The sequence below is a fragment of the Cibotium barometz genome, chromosome 17, assembly GCF_041138505.1.
Source record: "Cibotium barometz isolate CiBa-2024 chromosome 17, ASM4113850v1, whole genome shotgun sequence".
Classification (NCBI taxonomy): domain Eukaryota; kingdom Viridiplantae; phylum Streptophyta; class Polypodiopsida; order Cyatheales; family Cibotiaceae; genus Cibotium; species Cibotium barometz.
The window spans coordinates 44,205,709-44,225,919 of NC_141062.1; the positions used below are offsets into that span (position 1 = coordinate 44,205,709).

At 40.9% G+C, this 20,211-nt stretch overlaps 1 protein-coding gene across 1 annotated transcript; it reads right to left on the minus strand.

The window, feature by feature from the left end:
• Positions 1–4,590: 4,590 nt before the first annotated feature.
• Positions 4,591–9,412, minus strand: LOC147630045 (putative serine/threonine-protein kinase PBL11). The gene is made up of 6 exons (XM_086811657.1): positions 9,035–9,412; positions 7,362–7,684; positions 7,142–7,277; positions 6,226–6,362; positions 5,664–5,787; positions 4,591–5,441 (listed from the first exon to the last, which is right to left on the minus strand). Exons 1-6 carry the CDS (start codon positions 9,105–9,107, stop codon positions 4,927–4,929), a joined length of 1,308 nt encoding a protein of 435 aa, XP_086667783.1. The 5' UTR covers positions 9,108–9,412; the 3' UTR covers positions 4,591–4,926.
• Between the last annotated feature and the right edge of the window lie 10,799 nt (positions 9,413–20,211).

Here is a 20,211-nt window from a genome sequence, read left to right on the forward strand (position 1 = left end):
TAAGTTCCATTATCTATTTTCTAGTATAGTTACTTTTACGCATTGCCTTGCCTTGCCTTTATTGGTTGCTTTATGTAGGACATTACAAGGAGTGGAAGGATTAGATTAGTCAAAGGTGGTTTTCTCAAGTATACCAGCCATCAAGAGCTATGATTTTTTTAAATGTTTATGTTTATATTTATATTTTTAAAATGTCACATTTGATATTATATGTGCATTGCTATAAATAATGGGCCAAAAGTTATGTCTTTTTTTTGTATTAATAGTAAATATTCTCTTTTGAATGGTGGTTGTAGGGATCCATTTACAAATTAATGATAATTTACAATTTGTTACCAATAGCAAGACATAGTGAGGAGTGGGTTTTTAGTCCAGTCAAAGCTTCTTTTGGTTAATCATCATGTAATCTAACAGTGGAGAAAATTTTGTGTATTTTTTTTTATTTTGCTATTTTTGTTTTTTAGAAATTTTAGATTTGTTGTAGATATGCTTTTTAAAAGGGAGAAGGTTAGGTTTTTGAAAGATCACTCAATTTCTCAAAAGAGAAAGAGACTTTGAAAATTTCAAAAAAGGAAGAGGGGGAAGGGTGGGTAGGCTTAATAGACTTAGGCCTTATAAGGCATATGTAAGCTTATATATTAAGGGGTGTTCTTTTCCCCAAAGCAAAAGCATTGGAATTGGGAATTTAGATGGGGGAAGAAGAATTCGTGTAAATGGAAAAAGAGAGCTAAAGTTTGAAATTTTTAAATAGGGGGTGGGGCCTAAGAGGCTTATGTATGTAGACCTTAGGTCCAAGGCCCTATGTGAGGCTTTGCCTTAGGCATTATGTGAGGACTATAATAAGGTCTTTTATATTGTCTATTTCAAGGTAAGGATAATGCATTTTTATGTGGTCTTTTTCAAGGTAAGGATAAGGCATTTTTATAAGGTCTTTCCCTTCCTCACAATTTCCCACATCTCTTTCTTATATATATATTGGGTCTTGCTTAATGCAAATATCATGCAGAGTGGTTTCTTGGTTTAGTTAGAGCTTGCTTTGGTCAATCATCATGAGATCTAATACTCTATATATTTTTTGAAATTTTTATTTGTACTTAAAAAAAAGATGTGAAGATATATGTTTTGATTAGTATTTATTACTTGCGTACGTATACTATAATAGTTATGGTTCACAATAAAAAGTTCATCAAACAAAGGGTAAATGAATATTCTAATTTTTGTTTTTAAATTTTTTTCATTTGGTGTAGGTAGATTTTAATTAGTTTTTTATGCGTTATTGTTCACAATAAGAAGTTCATCAAACAAAGGGTATATGAATATTCTCCAATTTTTTTGTTTTTGAACAGTCCATTTTGAACAGTCCATTTTTTTGTTTTTGAACAGTCCATTTTGACGGGGTGACGGGTAGCGACTTCCAGTCCGCCGCCCTCAGCCTTCTACCGAAGAGCCTCCATGCATAGCCTGCGCCTTGGAGACTGCGGACTAGCCACACATTGCTGCTACGCTTTGTAATGTTTTGTAATTGTTGTTTGAATTTTGCAGTGCTTTAGCTATTCCATATTTAATTTGTTTGTTATATATATCTTGACCAAAGTGCATAGAAGTTGTTTTAATAACTATTCACTCCACTCTATACTACTGCCACGTGGGTAGAGGAGGGAGAGGAGAGATGGTTTTAGAGGAGATGTTAGAAAAAGTGACCTATACTTAAAAGGATAGATTTATGAATGACGCTGTCTCTGTGAGTGAGTGTGAGTGTGAGTGTGAGTGTGAGAGAGAGAGAGAGAGAGAGAGAGGGGTATTACAGATGCTGTAAGGATGAGAGAGGGAGAGGGAGAGAAACATAAGACAATTGTTGATGCTGTGGGGATTAAGGAGAGGGAGAGAAAGAGAGAGAACAAGTTTTTATGCTCGTCGTGACAGTGAGAAAAATTTCACACAATCAATGCCCTCCTGCTAATGAGGGGGACAAGAGAGAGGAAACATTGCTAGAGGCAATTATTACCTACATGTCTGCACAGAGAAAACACTATTGTTGAGAGACAAGTCAAGACACCTCTCTTATGTAGAGAGAGAGAGAGAGAGAGAGAGAGAGAGAGAGAGAGAGGGGGAGGGAGGGGTGGGGCCAAGAATCAACCCACCTTCCATGGGAGGGAGGAGGTTTATGTTATATATTGTGGTGCCAACACACGTGGCACTCTCATTCTCTCTCTCTCTCTCTTTTTTTTTTGATCACTATCACTATATCAGGGTATATTGAAAAAAAAAAGGTGGTCTCAATGTGGGACTGCAGGTGTATTAGTTACAGCACAAGGTCATGTGCATTAGTAGGATGTGTGTTCAAATCTAGTTGGGTGCATACATAGTTTCACTATTTTATGAACATATTGAAAAAAATAGAGTGGCCTCAATGTGGGACTATAGGTGTATCGGTTAAAGCACAAGGTCGTGTGCATACGTAGGATGTGGGTTCAAATCTAGTTGGGTGCATACATAGTTTCACTATTTTATGAAAATATTTGCCTTTGACGAAAAAGATCTCTTGTTAAGAGATGGACCCACCACTCTAATAAGACAAATTGAGGATGCCTACATCTATCCTTGGCCTAGTAAGAGAGAGGTAAGAGAGAAAACACTAGCTGAAGATGTGGCACAATGTTAGCATCCACCATTTGCCTACAATACAATGTGTGTGTGTGTGTCCTAAAAGCATCCTAAAAGCACAATGCTTTTTTCCTCTCTTGTTAGAAACTAGTTCTCCACCTACGTGCTATTACAACATTGCCCCCACCTGTGCAGCCCCTTTGTACACCCCTGCCATGTGGTTAGAGGAGGATATGGTTTTAGAGGAGTTTATAGGAGATCCTAGAGAGAGCAATACATGGTAGGGTGAAAACCTATGCATAATAGAATAATCTTTAAACAACCTTTGTTAAATTATCATCTTCCCAAGAAGGACATTGCAACCCAAAATGGCTTGGGAATGAACCCACCAGGCTTGATTTTTTGACACTAGGCATTTGGAACGTTTTTGCCCATTTTTTCTATTGTGAACATTTTTACATTTCTTCCACTGGTTTTGGGCTTTTATGATTTCTTTATTTTACCCTTGTTTCATGTAAAAAAAACCCATCAAATTCTCAAAAACTATAAAAAAGCAATAAATTCCTTAAAAAGAACACATCTTTAAGATTATTTTGAACTTTGAGATCAATCTTAATCGAGTTATCTATAACATACACTAGTTCTGCACCTGCGCATTGCTGCAACATTGCCCCCACTTGTTGCTGCAACATTGCCCCCACTTGTGCACAGTCTGCTCCTTTGTACACCCCTACCACGTGCTCAGGAGGAGGAGGAGAGGAGACGGTTTTAGAGGAGGAGACGCTTTTAGAGGATTTTAGAGATACATGAGAGAGTGATATGTGGTAGGGGAATAACGTTTGAACAACCTTTGGTATATTATCATCGTCCCAAAAAGGACATTGAAACCCAAGATCGCTTGGAAGTGAACCCACCAAGCTTGACAAGCATTTTGAACGTTTTTGCTCATTTTTTCTATTTTGAACCTTTTTTACCCTTGTTTCATAAAAAAACCCGTCAAATTCTGTAAAAATAACACTAAATTCCTTAAAAGGAACATATCTTCAAGATTCATTAAAAAAACCGTCAAATTCTGCAAAAAGAACACTAAATTCCTTAAAAGGAATATATCTTCAAGATTATTTTGAACTTTCGAGAGAAACCTTGGAGCTGACTATAACATACACTAGTTTTGCACTCGTACAATGCGGCACTGCCCCACTCGTGTATAGTCTACCCCTTTGTGTACACCTTTGCCTTGTGTTTAGAGGAGGAGATAGTTTTAGAGGAGTTTAGATGAGATACTAGAGATACTAGTATCTCTAGTATCTCTAGTTTAGAGGAGATACTAGAGAGTGACGTATGTGTAATAGAATAACCTTTGAACAAGCTTCGGGTAAATTATCATTGTTCCATAAAGGCATTGAAACCCGAGTGACCCACCATGTGTTCAGAGGACAAGGAGAGGAGATGGTTTTAGAGGAGCTAGATGTGAGAGAGAGTGGGCCCGTGCATAATAGAATAGATTATACTCATCTAGCCTAAGTGGGCCATCCCTAGCTTCCTTACAATGTCCACATTAGTCTCACGTATATCAAGCATCAAACCTTAGCTCTTCTACTTAGAACTGAGTCCCGCAAAGTATTATTGAGCTTATTGAACTTTATAAAGGAGGGCCCAATTATAGCTTTTTCAAAATCTGTCTCTTGGTATTGGTTAGCTTCCTTAGCAAAACAAGAGATTTACTTAAGGGTACCTTCTTTCTAGCACTTATCCAAACATTGAAGATATTTTAAGCAAGCACAAGTCTAGCGGGACATTGCTATTAGAACTCCGACACCTTCAAAATATCTTACCCCGACATCTGATTATACAAAACATTTACAGTTTCATATCTTATTGAGGTTTTTTTGCTGGTTTATTGATTAAAAAAAAGAAAGAACTTCGACACCTTATCAACCATCATGCTAACCAACCAAAGACACAATGCAAAGATGTAGATAAAGGTTTCGGAAAAACATGTAAATCCATTTGGTTTTTAATTTATACATACAGCCTCAAAACTACAATTCCGAGACGCACCCTTTTCCTCTATCTGTTTCAAATATGGTAAGTTACTCTATGCTCTAATGGGCAAAACCTGACCATCCTAGAAAGCCTTGGCTTGACTATTTAGTATGAAACTAGCTATACTCGGAGCCATTCCATTGCCTGATCTTCGAGGTTTAGCTGTAGATAAACTCAGAGCCTCAAGCAGCATCATAAATCTCAAGGTCAATTAGATTAAACACGTTACTAGGGCAGCATTAACGTCACCTACTTGACGTGTTGCTGCCCAGGGCTTCATTGTTTTCCTCCTGCAAATCCACCCATTTTGGGCGATTGATATGGAGAGACTCCGTTGCCTTGCCTGCAAAACCCATCCTTGGGAGACGGATAGCTGACGCCGTTATTGACATTACGCTGCTGAACGCCATGTCTAGCCTCCGGCTTGCTGCTGCGGGACTCACCATGTTGATTTAAGTTGCTCTGGCCATGCTTGGATAGTTCCTTGGCATGGAGTAGGGGTTCAAGAGAGTCTACAACCTGTTTCATGGTGGGTCTGATCTTTGCATCTGGCTTTAGACAATGATGAGCCACGCTAGCTGCTTTCTGAGCTCCTTTTAGTGAGTATTGGCCATCAAGCCTCTGATCCACAATGCGCAACGACTTGCGTTTGTCATTCAAATAAGGTTCGGCCCATTCAACCAGGTTTTGCTCGCCGCCCGGACGGTTCTTGTCCACGGCTCTGCGGCCAGTGAGTATCTCTAGCAGGACAACTCCGAAGCTGTAGACATCACTTTTGGCCGTCAAACGCCCTGCATGTACCGAGCGCGCGCACACACACACACATACAAAACCACCCGTCAGACGTGCTTTCTAAGAAGAGCACACGCATACAAAACCACCCGTCAACCGCCCTGCAGGTACCCCGCACACATACGAAACCACCCATACAAAACCACCCGTCAGTCTAAGACCACCCACATCTGGGCTCGCAATTGCATTAAAGATGACAGGAAGTCTGCAACAAAGGTGACCTGTTGCAACGTATTCAGGCGCCGCGTAGCCGTAAGTTCCCATGACCCGTGTGGACACGTGCGTCATATCCCCCCTAGGTCCGTCCTTTGCAAGGCCAAAGTCCGAGAGCTTGACATTGAATTGCTGCAAGTTCACAAGACAATGCCTGATGATTAATCCAAAGCCTCTTAGACCAACCTTTAGAGAAGTGCAAATAACAATCCAGATGATAAATCTAAACCCTCTAATTTGCCAATGTGCATGTGTGAGCACTGAGAATGTGCATGTGTGAGCACTGAGAAGTGCAAATAACAATCCAGATGATAAATCTAAACCCTCTAATTTGCCAATGTGCATGTGTGAGCACTGAGAATGGCAAACGTCAACCTTTAGGGAGGGCACCTTTTTGGTAACCCAACAGCCAGCCCATAGTGCCACAGATACCCCAAAAAAAAACAAAACAAATCAAGGAACTTGATACTTATCCAGAATCAAAACACAATGAATATTCTGAAAACTTCAATCCGCTTAATGAGACCAAAACAATGGATGGATAATCCAAACAACCATGAGAGCACTTACTGTGTCAAGTAAGATATTCGAGGGCTTGAAGTCTCTGTAAATGACTGGAGCATCGTGTAGGAAAGCTAGACCTCGTGCCGCATCAATCGCGATCTTTACTCGGGTCGCCCATGACAATGCTTGATGGTGACTTCCCTCTGACATAAGTCATCATAAGAACAAAGCATTACACAAGGCCTGAAATTTGAAGGCCTATATCCTGACCTTCAGTTTGAAGGCTGTAACCTAAGTTGACCTTCAAAATATATATGTTTATGTGTAAAATTTAAAGAAAATTTCAAAATAGTGGCCTTCTTTTTCTACCAGGCCTTCTCTAGAAGCTTTGAAGGGCTTTGATGCCCTCTGAAGGCTTCAAATTTCAGCACTGCATTATACATGTCCAGGTAACGAAGGGAATGGTCAATTGGGAGCCTATTTCCCAAGGAAGGGCTATCAGCAGCATGCCTGAAATTTGCAACTCTGCCTTGGACAAAATTGAAGGCCTTGAAAGTACCCAAGCTTTGATCTGAAACCCATTGTACTCACAAAAATTCAGTTAGGGTAGCTTTCTTTAAAAGCCAAATTTTAAAAGTAGGCTTCCTATGAAGCTTTGGACTCGGGTAATGATGCCCGTTGAAAGTCACAAATGTTGCAAATTTCAGCACGGATTGGAAGTAATCTAGAGCCCTTTCTAAAAATGGGGCACCCACCAGCAACCAAGCAGAGTCGTCATGGCCGGCCATGTGGGAGCATGAGCACTCAAGCATACAATTTTTGGCAATGTGACTAAATGATGAGACATCAACAATTGAAGCTCTAAAAAGCTAAAATCTGGTAAAAAAATCGACTTGTGGGATGTTGTCAAAGACCATCAAAAGAGTAAGATACACACGTATGGAAAGGCTTTGGAAAGGGTGGAAAGGTAGAGATCACTCACTCCGGAAGAGATGATTTTCTAAGCTTCCGCGCGACATGAACTCGTAGACGAGTAGCCGGTGATCTTCCTCAGCACAGTAACCGATGAGCTTCACGAGATTGGGATGATGAAGTGCACCGAGAAAGTAGAGCTCAGCCTACACTAAGAAGCACATACCAATCATATATCTGGTAATACTAAGGGCATGCTACCATGCTACCAAGCTAAAGCACAAACGTACCAGCCACTCTTTGTGCCCTTGAAGCCCGTCTAGATTAAGCTTCTTGACTGCTATCACGAGACCTTGGCCGGGTCGCGTGGGCATGAAGGTGTGCTCATCGATGTGTCCTTTGAACACACGGCCGAAACCTCCCTCGCCTAGTAGACTGTCGGGTCGAAAATTCCGTGTAGCCGCCTTCAAATCGCTGTAGGAGAATGCATGCAAGTTGCTCCCTGTTGGAGAGGTGGTTGGCGCAAGTACGTCTCCGCTGTTTGCCGCCGATGCCTCCGTGCTTCCACGGCTGCTTTCCGCAAGAAAGCTGCTGCTCTTCTTTGATGATGTCGCTGCACCATTAACATATCAGTGCTCACAGCGCTTAACGTAAAAAGAAGAAAGCAACTTTATTTTGATTTTCTTTTAATGAAATATACGATGTTCAACACCAATGCTAAGTTCACCGTAAAGGCCTCCTCAAAATTTTGGAAAACCTCACGAAAAAAATCACTCTACCGGCACTTCAAAAAACAAAAACAAAAAATAACTCTAGGCATTAACAAAAAGAAGAAGAAAAACATTCTAGGCACCTTTTAAAAAAAAAATCAACATGAGACACAAGTAACATGGGAAATACATGTTCATACGTTAGTGTACCAATGAGGAATGAGCTTTGTTACAAATTAATACATGTCGTCTATTTTCACAAGTTAGATAAACCTAAATGGTAAGAAATCAGGGCGCCGTTTTTTCTTTTCTTTTGCTTTTCCTTTTTCCTTTTTTTTTTTTTTCATTCTTTCCTTCTGCTTCTTCTTCTTCTTTCTTTCTTTTCTTTTCTTTTCCTTTCTGCACCCTCCGCCCCTCCCTTTCCTCTCTTCTCCGCCATCTCTAGCCCGTCCTTGTTCCTCCGGCAGCGCCCTCAAGTTGTGGGTACTTCTTCGTTGTCTCGGCAAGTTTCGGCTTCTTTTGGTCTTCGCCTCAGGAGGACTCCATGGTAGCCGCTCCGAGGCCGCCGGCCGCCCGCCACAGGAACACAAGGTGGCCCAGGAGGGCCACAGCACTGCAAAGTGAGCTCGAACGAAGCTGCTCAATATGCTGCCGTAGCCAGCAAAATGGGTCCGGAGTCCGGACGGTGCTTGAGGCAGGTTCATGCTGCTGCAACACGGCAAAATGAGTTACGGCCCAGGACAGAGCTTGGCTGGGCGGGACTCATGCGGCCGCAACACGGCAAAATGACGCCGGACGGGGCTTTGGTCCGGGGCATGGAAAATGGGCCGGGACGAAGCTACAGCCGGGCTGACGTTGCTGCGGCATGGCAAACTAGGCCCGGACGAAGCTTCTGCTGCCAGGCTCATGATATGCTGCCACAACATGGCAGTATCGAGCCGGACAAAGCCTCAGCTGGGTTCGTGATGCCACAACGCGCCTAAATGGGCCCTGACGAAGCTTCAGCCATGCAGACGTTCACGAATCATGAAAGATCCCATTACGAGCACAAAATTCGGCAATGATGTCCCAACATCCTAGCAAAGAATCGACATGATCTGATCACATTCAATTAGCGCATCGCCCAGACGCATAGAATTAGCAGTCGTCCAGATTTATGGAATTAGTCTACTCACCTGAGTCGGAACAGCAAGGTCCACGATAATTAAACGAAAATTAAGGCAACATAACCCTACTGCATTCAGCTTACTCACCTGCGCTAAGATCATTGACGCTACTGGAGAAAGGGCTATCGGCTTTAACTGGGGTACCAACGCAATTCCCCATCAAAGTCGAGCTTGGAGGAGCAATTCAATGGCAGGGATGACAGCAATTGGCAATTTGGGTGTTCACAACCCCCCAAGCGGAGGCGAAAACCCTTGTAAGCGATGGCAGATCGGCTGAATGATGGAGGAGGGGGGTACTCTTCCTGCCTACGGCTGAATGAGCGCTTGTATTGACAAATGAAGTGGGCAGAGCGAAGTGGCAGACTTGGCCGTGAGGGTAAAGTTATGTAGTGTGTATAGCGCCGATTCTCTCCTGTGTTAACCTGTGGCGAAGACTGAGCGGCGCCTATCTACGGTGAAGGGTCAAATCTGATCAACGCATTGCCAGCTCTACCCGTGCTATACGGACACTATGAACGCGGTATCCACATACATTGCACAAACGTATTGGCCATTTACATCAGCCGTGTCCAAACAGTGATTTGGGTGGCGCGTGTGTGTTGAGAAGTCTAGACTCTAGGCTTGCCAACATGGGTGGCACGTGTGTGTTGACAGGGCCCATGCAAAAAAGTGGATGTCGCTATATAACAATTCCTTACATCATGATGATGCAAAGAACTCATATGCACTCTATGCATTAAGGGAATGGATAAAATTGTCCCCCCATGGGGGATTCTCCCTCTTAGGCCTCCCCTTCCTCCTCTTTCATTTTTAGAACACCCATATCTTTCTCCGGCCCTACACATCATTCATAGGATACCCCACACATGTGCACACACAAATCTTTAGCGTTACTAAGTTCGTATCACATCAATGCTAGGTCACTTGCATACTGAAGAAGCTAGGTAGTTGGTGAGCTACCAATGATCATAGGTAATCCAGATAAAATTTCTTAGTGACTTTTGCAAAGCTATTTCCACCTACGTGAATGAGACCAAGGGAATGTGCTTTCTTGACTTGCCTCTCCTGAAGGCAAGACTAAATAATGGTTTTTTGTTTTTTGTTTCTACGCTCGTTGAAAAATGTCAAGTGGAATATCAAGACTTTCATTCAATCACACACACAATCTCTCTCTAGTCAACAAAGGTAGGCCCTCGTAGGCGATTCTTCTCTTTTTCTAATTGGCATTAAATGTAGGAGGGAAGCTTACTCACACTATCATGATTTCTCAAAGGACCCACCCTTCTTTACACCTTAATGACATCTAAATGTGAATTAGGTGTCATTTACAAGTTAATGTATTAGCTTTAACAAAATTATTATCTTTCTTAGCTTAAGACATCTCGTGCCCATTCCTCCTCCTTTTTCCTTACAAGGCTATGCTTTCTTGGACCTAACAAATTATTTCGACATACGCTAAAGAGAAGTGCTATGAATTATTTTATGTTGGAAGACATTTACATAGTTATTTACACATTTAATTACATATATCCTATGCACATGTAGGCACACATACATACTTAGAGCACATACAAAGATTAAGCTTGTTCCACATCAATGTAGCTTGCTAGAATCCCACAGTCAACACCATCCTACACATGTTGTCATGTATGGGCCTATTTCACACTACTAGACTTGTTCACAGCACTTTACTAGGATTTTTGAAAGGATTCTTCTTCCATCCTAAATGACATGTACATGACCAATCATAATGTTAAACATATGTAGTAGGTCATGTGAAGTGAGTCTCATGTATAGGGCAAATCATATTTGTTTGAACAAAACTATTCTTTATCATCAGCACAAGTTAATTTAAATCTACGAGTACGTTCACATACTATGTCTAATCAATTAAAGGGTTCACATTTTACCATTGACTTACAATTTCTTAAGGAGTGACTGTCCCCCTCATCCTCAAATTGTCTTTCCATGCAACCTTATTGATAATTGGAAAATTAATGGTCTTGTGGTATAATGTACAAAAAAATACAAGTACATTAGACTTTGTCTCTAAACTTTTCATTGAAATAATTGGTAGCACGTGAGGGTTTTCATTTTTCTTTGATTGGTTGAAAACATTTTTTCTAGCACATAGCCTCACCTTCTCTATCTACACCACAAATTCTCTTTAGTAGTAGGCATAAAAGCTCATACCCACTAATGAGTTATGCACTTCAAGCCCAATGCATTAACTCTTGACACAATAATGAGTAATGTACTCCAAGCCCAATGCATTAACTCATGACACATTAATGTGCTATGTACTCTAAGCCCAAGGCAATAGCACTAGCCCCCTTCTTAACATCCCCTCTTTTGGTGAAGTCACATTGTGAATCCTCATTGTGTTCCTCACATATCCAATTTTCTTCATGTTGGTTAAAAGAAGTCATCTCTCTCTCTCTCTCTCTCTCTCTCTCTCTCTCACATCTAATGATACAAGTGCCAAAAGTCAAGAACTTGTGAAATGCAATCATAATAAACCAACTCTTAGATATACACCTAGGTTGACCATGCATAGTAGCCACATATTTCGTTAGATTCTGAAATTGCGACACTAAAGTGTCAAGAAAACTTTAGAAATTTAAAACATTTCTTATAAGAGTTTATGATTCGTGTGTAACTGTAAACACAGTAACATAAACTAGATTTTCAAGTTAACTATGTGTGTATGTGTGTCTATGTGTGTGGGCACATGCATATACATATACATATGCTTGTGTTTCCATACTTACATAAGTACAAGCATCCACATGCATATACATATGCTTGTGTTTCCATACTTACATAAGTACAAGCATCCACGTACGTATCATGTATGTGCCAATGTGTGCTTGCATGAGTGGGATGTGAGCATGCAAATATGCACACTTAGACATGTGTGAACTCATGGATGTGCATTTACATACACACAAAGGTGTACAACAAATGTGTCATGCTTGAGAAATCAATTAAGCATGGGATTTCATGTATGCACACTTATAGTGGGATATCAACTCTCACTTTTCTTCCATGGGGGTGCTAGCATAGTTGAGAACCAAGCCTACATATAAGAGAACTCAAAGGTGATTCTCACATTAAGTATATCACGTTTTCTAAGTCCCTTTAACTAAGTCAAAGGTGATCTCACATTAATTATATCGCTTTTTCTTAGTCCCTTTAACTAAGTAAAAGTGAATGACAATCCCAACTACATATCCTATGAGGACATATATCAACTTGAAAGTGCACCACTTTTTTTTAAAAAATTTAAGTCTCCTTTGTATCACATCTAGGTGGGCCTTTTATACGATATTTCAAACAAAACTTTGAATATATCATCTCTCACTATTTGAAAATTTTAATATGGTATAAATTTACATAATTTATCACTCACAAAAGAGAAAAGAAAAAAACCAATCCAAAAGTTATTGTAATTATTTGTGATGTTGCTATCACATTGATTCAACTTTTTGCAAATCTTAATAGTTATATTTTGCATGCCATTCCACACCTTAAGAGTAAAAAGTTCATAGTAAATATCTTACAAAAATAAACTCTTTCAAAGTTCTAGTGACTTAAAATAATTGAAATGTACAATATATTTTGTCTCCTCAACTTGCAGGCTTTCATGTATTTAGAAATAAAGATAAACAATCCACACATCATAGTGCCTCCAAAAATTAAACCCTCCTTAAGACCTTCCATCCATGTTAGTAAGTTATTTGAAAGATTTAGTCTATGTCTCAAAGTCTTGCCATACTCATAATGCCTACTGCACTTTGTCTTTTATGTCAATTAAAATAAACAACAAGCAATTTTGTTATCAATATTTTATTAAATGTTCTAATGAAACACTCTTACTTTACATAAGTAGCATGACTTTTTTAAAATTCTTTTTCTTCTTCTTCTTCTCTCTCTCTCTCTCTCTCTCTCTCACACACACACACACACACACACACACAGAGGTCTAAGCATGATAGAGTGGGCATACTTTTGGCAAAAAGAGTACTATACTTTTTCACTTTTATCCATCTTTGATATTGCAACCTTTATCTCTATAAACAGTCAAATGACATGCCTGTCGTGATTAAAGAAATGGTGGGAAAGGCATTTAGTGCCTACTAGCCGTTTATAGAAAATTTTCAAATTGCTTTGCGGACTCATGCACCTACCTACCCACCACCAAGGGGATCAATGACCTTAGCTCAACTGGAGTTTCACTCACAGGTGTTCTCTGTTGCATGTTTGCTTAGCCTCTCCCCGACGCCTCCCATGTACGCACATAGTTACCTCAGGTATGGTGCACCATCGCCCACATAGTGCAATACCCGTCGCTAGAGCTTCTCTGTGCTTGTTTATACCCCTTTGTTGGGCATGACTCCCTTTCTCTAGGTGCAATTTCCCTTTATATAACCCTGCTAAGTTGTACTTTTACAGGTTCAATGGCGCCCAAGCAGGGGAAGGAATCTGACTCGAGCAAAGTGGCAAAGGACTTTGCATACTGGCTAAAGGAGAAGCCATAATCAAATCCAAAACTTAGCAAGTGGATGGTCGAAACCTGGGGCCAGGTCCAGAAGCACAGTAGGAGTGGCTATAGTGTAGAGTCTTTGTCGCCTGAGTGGAGAGAAGAGCTTTTGGAAATCTACTTTGGCATCTACCACACACATTCCATCATGAACAAGGAGGTTGGGGCTGCCTTGGCGCGTGCATTTGTAGGGCACAAGCATGGGGTTCCAATCGGTTGGTCATCTTTTTCTAACCATAGGGAAAGTCGGGCCCATACATCAGGGAGGAGTGAGGAGGCAAGCACAGTCATGGAGGATGTGAAGCCTCGCATGGTGCAAGGAGCCAAGTCTTGGAAGGGCATTGAAGTCATCCCTTGTAGTTCAAAAGACATGGCCACGGTTGCAACATGGATAGTTGCATTGGGGGAGGGCATAGAAAGAGCTAAGGGTGAGCTGGTTTTTGCTTTTGAGGAGGAGAAAGAGGCCGAGAAGGTTCTTGGCACACTAGAGGGCAGTCAAGCTTACATTCTTGAGAAGATTTCTCAATTAGAAGTGAAGCAACATGATATTTTGAGAGCTCATGAAGTGTCCGAAAAACCCGACCCACGCAGGTCTCCGTCATCCTTTCACGGGATGATTCTTTGAGGCAAAGCTTGGCCAAAGATCTACTGGAAATCGAGGGTTGATTTGCTGAGATCTCTACAAGGCACCACAGATGCATCGCTGCAAAGACACAAGGAAGAGGTGTTGTTAAAGCTCAATTCATGCATGGCCAATCTTCAGCAAGTACAACAACGCATATCTTCATCCGGCATGAGGTGCTTCAACCCCACTCATGTTAAGCATCTTAACATAGTGGAGCTCATCACTTTGACCATGTAGAGGTATGTGCAGCAACATCCTTATTCTAGAATTATGTTTGGTTTTTTTGATATCCAAGTTGTTTATTCCTCTAAAACCAGTGTGTTGCCTTTGCCTATGTAGATGCGCTTATTGTGGACTGGGTATTGAGAAGAATCTGCTAGATTTTGTGATCACTCCGTGCTGTCACACTTACCACATGTTTTGCACATGTATGTGCTTCAGCGAAAGAAAAGCTTGCCACCACGGTTGCTCGAGTGGAGACAATGAGGTGTCAGAGGCATGGTTGGCAGCCATGGGCTTCGGTAAACAATGCAGTTGTCCTCCCTTGAAGACAAGTACTCTCTTTACCCTCCACTATATGTTAGTTATATCCTCAATACTTCCTGTACTTTATGTTATTTGACTTTGGAACTACTAGTTTGCTTTTGTTTTTGGTTTGGCACAAGCAGTAGCATGTCCTCCGCCGCTAAGCTATGTTCCAAAATATGTTGCCGTATCAGTCTACTTGGATACTATGGTTCTATGTCCTACTCTATGTCAATAGCATATAGTTTTTTTGTGTACCGTTGCAATCTTGACCAATACTTTTGTAGTATTGGGATGCTTCTTTGATACTATGGTTCTATGTCCTACTCTATGTCAATAGCATGTAGTTTGTGTACTTTTCCCTCTTGGTACTTTTGTAGTATTGGGATGCTTCTTGGATACTATGGTTCTATGTCCTACTCTATGTCAATAGCATGTAGTTTATGTACTTTGCACTCTTGGTACTTTTGAAGTATCACTCAATCATAGGAAGTACTTGGATACTATGGTTCTATGTCCTACTCTATGTCAATAGCATGTAAATTGTGTACTTTGCACTCTTGGTACTTTGTAGTATATTGAGTACTATGCGTCTTGAAGTCAAGTACAGGCAATACTTGGACATTCTTTGATCTATTGTAGTCTACTATAGGAAGTACTTGGATACTATGGTTGTATGTCTTGTGCTATGTCACTAACATATACTTTGTGAAGTAATTCACTTATACTTTGGCAGTACTGGTATGTTGTAGTATTGGCATGTGCTTAGCTCTAGTATGTTTAGTACTATGTGTACTGTCACACAACTACAGGAAGTACTTGGAATACTATGGTTCTATGTCCTATGATATGTCAATACTATGTCTTTTTTGTACTTTAAGCTCTTTGTTCTTTGGGAGTACTGGTATGCCAATGGCACTAGTATGGTATAGTACTTGCATGTCCTCAGCTCAAGTATGTTCAGTACTATGTGCACTGTGTGAGTATTGTGTATACTGTGTACAATACTGTGTGAGTATTGTACGACTACAATGTGAGGACTGTGTAAGTACTGTGTGTTGTGTGGGGGGGTTCTGCAAGCAAGGCAAGGTCTTTGAAGGAAATGGAGTAATGACTATTATTATATTAGTACTGTTCACAATACTATGTGAGTACTGTACACAGTACTGTGTGAGTACTATACACAGTAAAGTGTGAGTACTATTTGACTACTGTGTGGGGGGGGTATGCAAGCAAGGCCTATGCGTCTTGAAGTCAAGTACAGGAAGTACTTGGACATTATTTGATCTACTCTAGTCAACTATAGAAAGTACTTGGATACTATGGTTGTATGTCTTGTGCTATGTCACTAACATGTACTTTGTGAAGTAGTTCTCTTGTACTTTGGCAGTACTACTGGTATGTTATAGTATTGGCATGTGCTTAGCTCTAGTATGTTCAATACTATGTGTATTGCCACACAACTACAGGAAGTACTTGGAATACTATGGTTCTATGTCCTATGATATGTCAATACTATGTTTCTGTACTTTAAGCTCTTTGTTCTTGGCAGTACTGGTATGCCAATGGCACTAGTATGGTGTAGTACTTGCATGTCCTCAGCTTAAGTATGTTCAGTACTATGTGTACTGTGTGAGTATTATGTACATTGTGTACAATACTATGTGAGTAATGTACGACTACTATGTGAGGACTGTGTAAGTACTGTGTTGAGTATTATGTACATTGTGTACAATACTATGTGAGTAATGTATGACTACTATGTGAGTAATATACGACTACTATGTGAGGACTGTTTAAGTACTGTGTTGTGTGTGGGGGGGGGTCTACAATCAAGGCAGGGTCTCTGAAGGAAATGGAGTAATAACTATTATATTAGTACTATTCACAGTACTATGTGAGTACTGTACACATAGTACTATTCACAGTACTATGTGATTACTGTACACAGTATTGTGTGACAGTATTGTGTGAGTACTATACACAGTAAAGTGTGAGTACTATTTGACTACTGTGTGTGGGGGGTCTGCAAGCAAGGCCTATGCGTGTCTTGAAGTCAAGTACAAGAAGTACTTGGACATTCTTTGATCTATTGTAGTCAACTACAGGAAGTATTTGGATACTATCTTTGTATGTCTTGTGCTATGTCACTAACATGTACTTTGTGAAGTAATTCTCTTGTACTTTGGCAGTATTGGTATGTTGTAGTATTGGCATGTGCTTAGCTCTAGTATGTTCAGTACTATGTGTACTGTCACCACACAACTACAGGAAGTACTTGGAATACTATGGTTCTATGTCCTATGATATGTCAATACTATGTCCTTTCTGTACTTTAAGCTCTTTGTTCTTTGGCATACTGGTATGCCAATGGCACTAGTATGGTGTAGTACTTGCCTGTCCTCAGCTCAAGTATGTTCAGTACGATGTGAGTATTGTGTACACTATGTATAGTACTGTGTGAGTACTATACGACTGCTGTGTGAGTCATGGGTAAGTAGTGTGTGTTGTGTTGGGGGGGTGTGCAAGCAAGGCAAGGTCTCTGAAGGAAATGGAGTAGTGATTATTATATTAGTACTATTCACAGTACTATGTGAGTACTATTGTATTAGTACTATTCACAGTACTATGTGAGTACTGTACACAGTACTGTGTGAGTACTATACGTAGTACAATATGAGTGCTATCTGACTACTGTGTGGGGGGGTAATGGACTAATGTGGGTTGTGTGGTAGGGTCTAGAAGCAAGGTCTAGAAGCAAGGTATTGATTGAAAGGAGAGATAGCTTTCAAGAAGCACTGAAGGTAGATGGTGGGGAGGATGTGTCCATTAATGGCATAGCTGATGTAAGGTAGTTGATAAAAAACAGAAGAAGGAGGGAGCACACACAAGAGAAGCAAACCCTAATCCATATTCATCAATCATAAAGAAGGAGAGAAGCCATAGTCATCATCTCTCTCACACAGACAAAAGAGAACACAACATAGTGTTATGTCCACACTACAAAGTAAACCTAATGTAATGTCCACACCACACATGACCAGCTGGACGCGGTCATAAACACACCACACGATATCCATCTACCATACTGTCACTCTGTCAGCACCCATGTGCTATCCTCCAGCTGTATACGAGCTTGACATTTCAACACTCCCCCTCAAGCTCGACATGTCCATCTCTAGGACTCCCAATCTAGTACGGAAATACTCGAACTTATTCTTACCAAGTGCTTTGGTAAAGATATCTGCAACCTGCTCATCTGTCTATACATATGTCAAATCAACTTGCCCATCTAGCACTTTCTCTCTGATGAAATGATAGTGGACCTCAATATGTTTGGTCCTGGCATGATAAACTGGGTTGCTAGCAAGCTGAATACTACTCATGTTGTCACAATGAATGACAACTCTCATATCACTCTGTAACCTGACATCATCTAGCAACTTCTTCAACCACATAGCCTCACATGTAGCTATGGCTGCTCCACGATACTCGGCCTCTGTGGTAGATAAAGCAACTGTAGGTTGCTTTTTACTGCTCCAACTCACAGCTCCACTACCAAGGCTGAAAACATAGCCACTAGGAGACCTCCTGTCATATGCACTACCGGCCCAATCTGCATCTGTATATCCATAGACATGCATGTCTTTTCCTGCCTCATAGAAAAGACCATAATGCACGGTAGTTTTGACGTATCTCATAATACGTCTCACAGCATCCAAGTGAGGTTTACGAGGACTCTGCATAAACTGACTTATTAAACCAACTGCATAGCTGAGATCTGGCCTCGTAATGGTCATGTAGATTAGGCTACCAACCATTTTTCTATACATGGTGATATCATCAAGCTCATCACCCAAATCAGCCCTAAGCTTCATGTTTTGCTCTAATGGTGTCAACATTGGTTTGCATGCTGTCATACCATACTTTGCCAGCATGTCAAGTGCATATTGCCTTTGCACCAGCCATATACCCTTGCTTGTTCTAATCACCTCAATGCCCAGAAAGAACCTTAAATCACCAAGGTCTTTCATATCAAACTCTTTGCATAAAGAGGCCTTAACCACATCAATGCCTTTCCCACAATCACCTGTGATAATCAAATCATCAACATAAATGACTATCATCACGATACCATCATGTGTCTTCTTCACATAAAGTGAAGAGTCTGCATTTCCAACCACAAATCCAATACTGACAAGATATCTGCTGATCTTGTCACTCCAGGCATGAGGTGCTTGCTTCAAACCATATAATGCTTTCTTTAACCTGCAAACAAAAGTAGGATATTCTGGATGTACATATCCTTCTGGCTGTTCCATGTACACCTCTTCTTGTAGTTCACCATTCAAGAAAGCATTTTTTACATCCATTTGATGTAAAGCCCAACCTTTTTGTGATGCTAGTGCAATGATAGACCTCACAGTAGCCATCTTAGTCACTGGGCTGACATAATCAAGACCATAAGTTTGTGCATATCCTTTAGCGACCAGCCTTGCTTTATGTCTCTCTAGGCTGCCATCTGACTTGCACTTTACCTTATACACCCATTTGCAACCAATTGCATTCTTTCCTTGCGGTAACTCAACCAATTCCCATGTATCATTTTTGTCCAAAGCATCAATCTCTTCATCCATGGCTTTCTCCCATACATGCTCTCCAATAGCCTCTGTATAGCATGTAGGTTCCACATGCTTCACCATAGATGTCATGTATGCATAGTGCATAGCAAAATCTCGATATGTCAATCTGTCAACTGGATATCTGACTCTCTGGGATCTCCGCAATGCATGCGGGTCACTCTGTACACCTGTAACTCTAGCATGTGGTGGCACATATCTGTCCTGCCTAGCACCAGGTGTGCGTAAAACAGGTATGCCAAGCTCCTCATCCAAACTCTCTGAACTAGATGACTCATAACCTGTGATTCCAATTCCTTCGACCTTCTTCTTTCCTTTATCCATAGCACTACTCCCAGTGCTCACACTCTCATGCCTCAAACGTCCTGACCATGGACGTACACTGCTACTCTCAGCTTCTGCTCTGCTGGCCCAGACATAGTAGTAGAACTAGAACTTGCTTGTGGCAAGTTCACAGGCATATCTGCCTCAAGTGACTCAATGACTCCCTCATCTTTTGCTTTGTACCAACTAGCAAGCTCATCAAACACCACATCTCGTGAGATGACCACTTGTCTAGTTTGAGGGTTATAACATTTGTATGCCTTTCGATCCTGTGCATATCCAACAAATACACATTTCTCTGCCTTAGGATCCAACTTCCTTCTTCTTTCGTCAGGCACATGTACATAAGCTATGCATCCAAAAACTTTGAGATGTCCAATGTCTGGACTGTAACCTGTAAGCCGCATCTCTGGCGTGCTTCCATGAATGGCTGCTGTAGGTGTTTTGTTCAGTATATACACTGCAGTAGCATATGCTTCTGCCCAATAGTAATCTGGCATGCTCTTTTCATTGAGCATTGCCCTTGCCACTTTACATATGACTCTATTCTTTCTCTCAGCCACACCATTCTGCTGAGGTGTATACCTGCAAGTCAACTGTCTTCTTA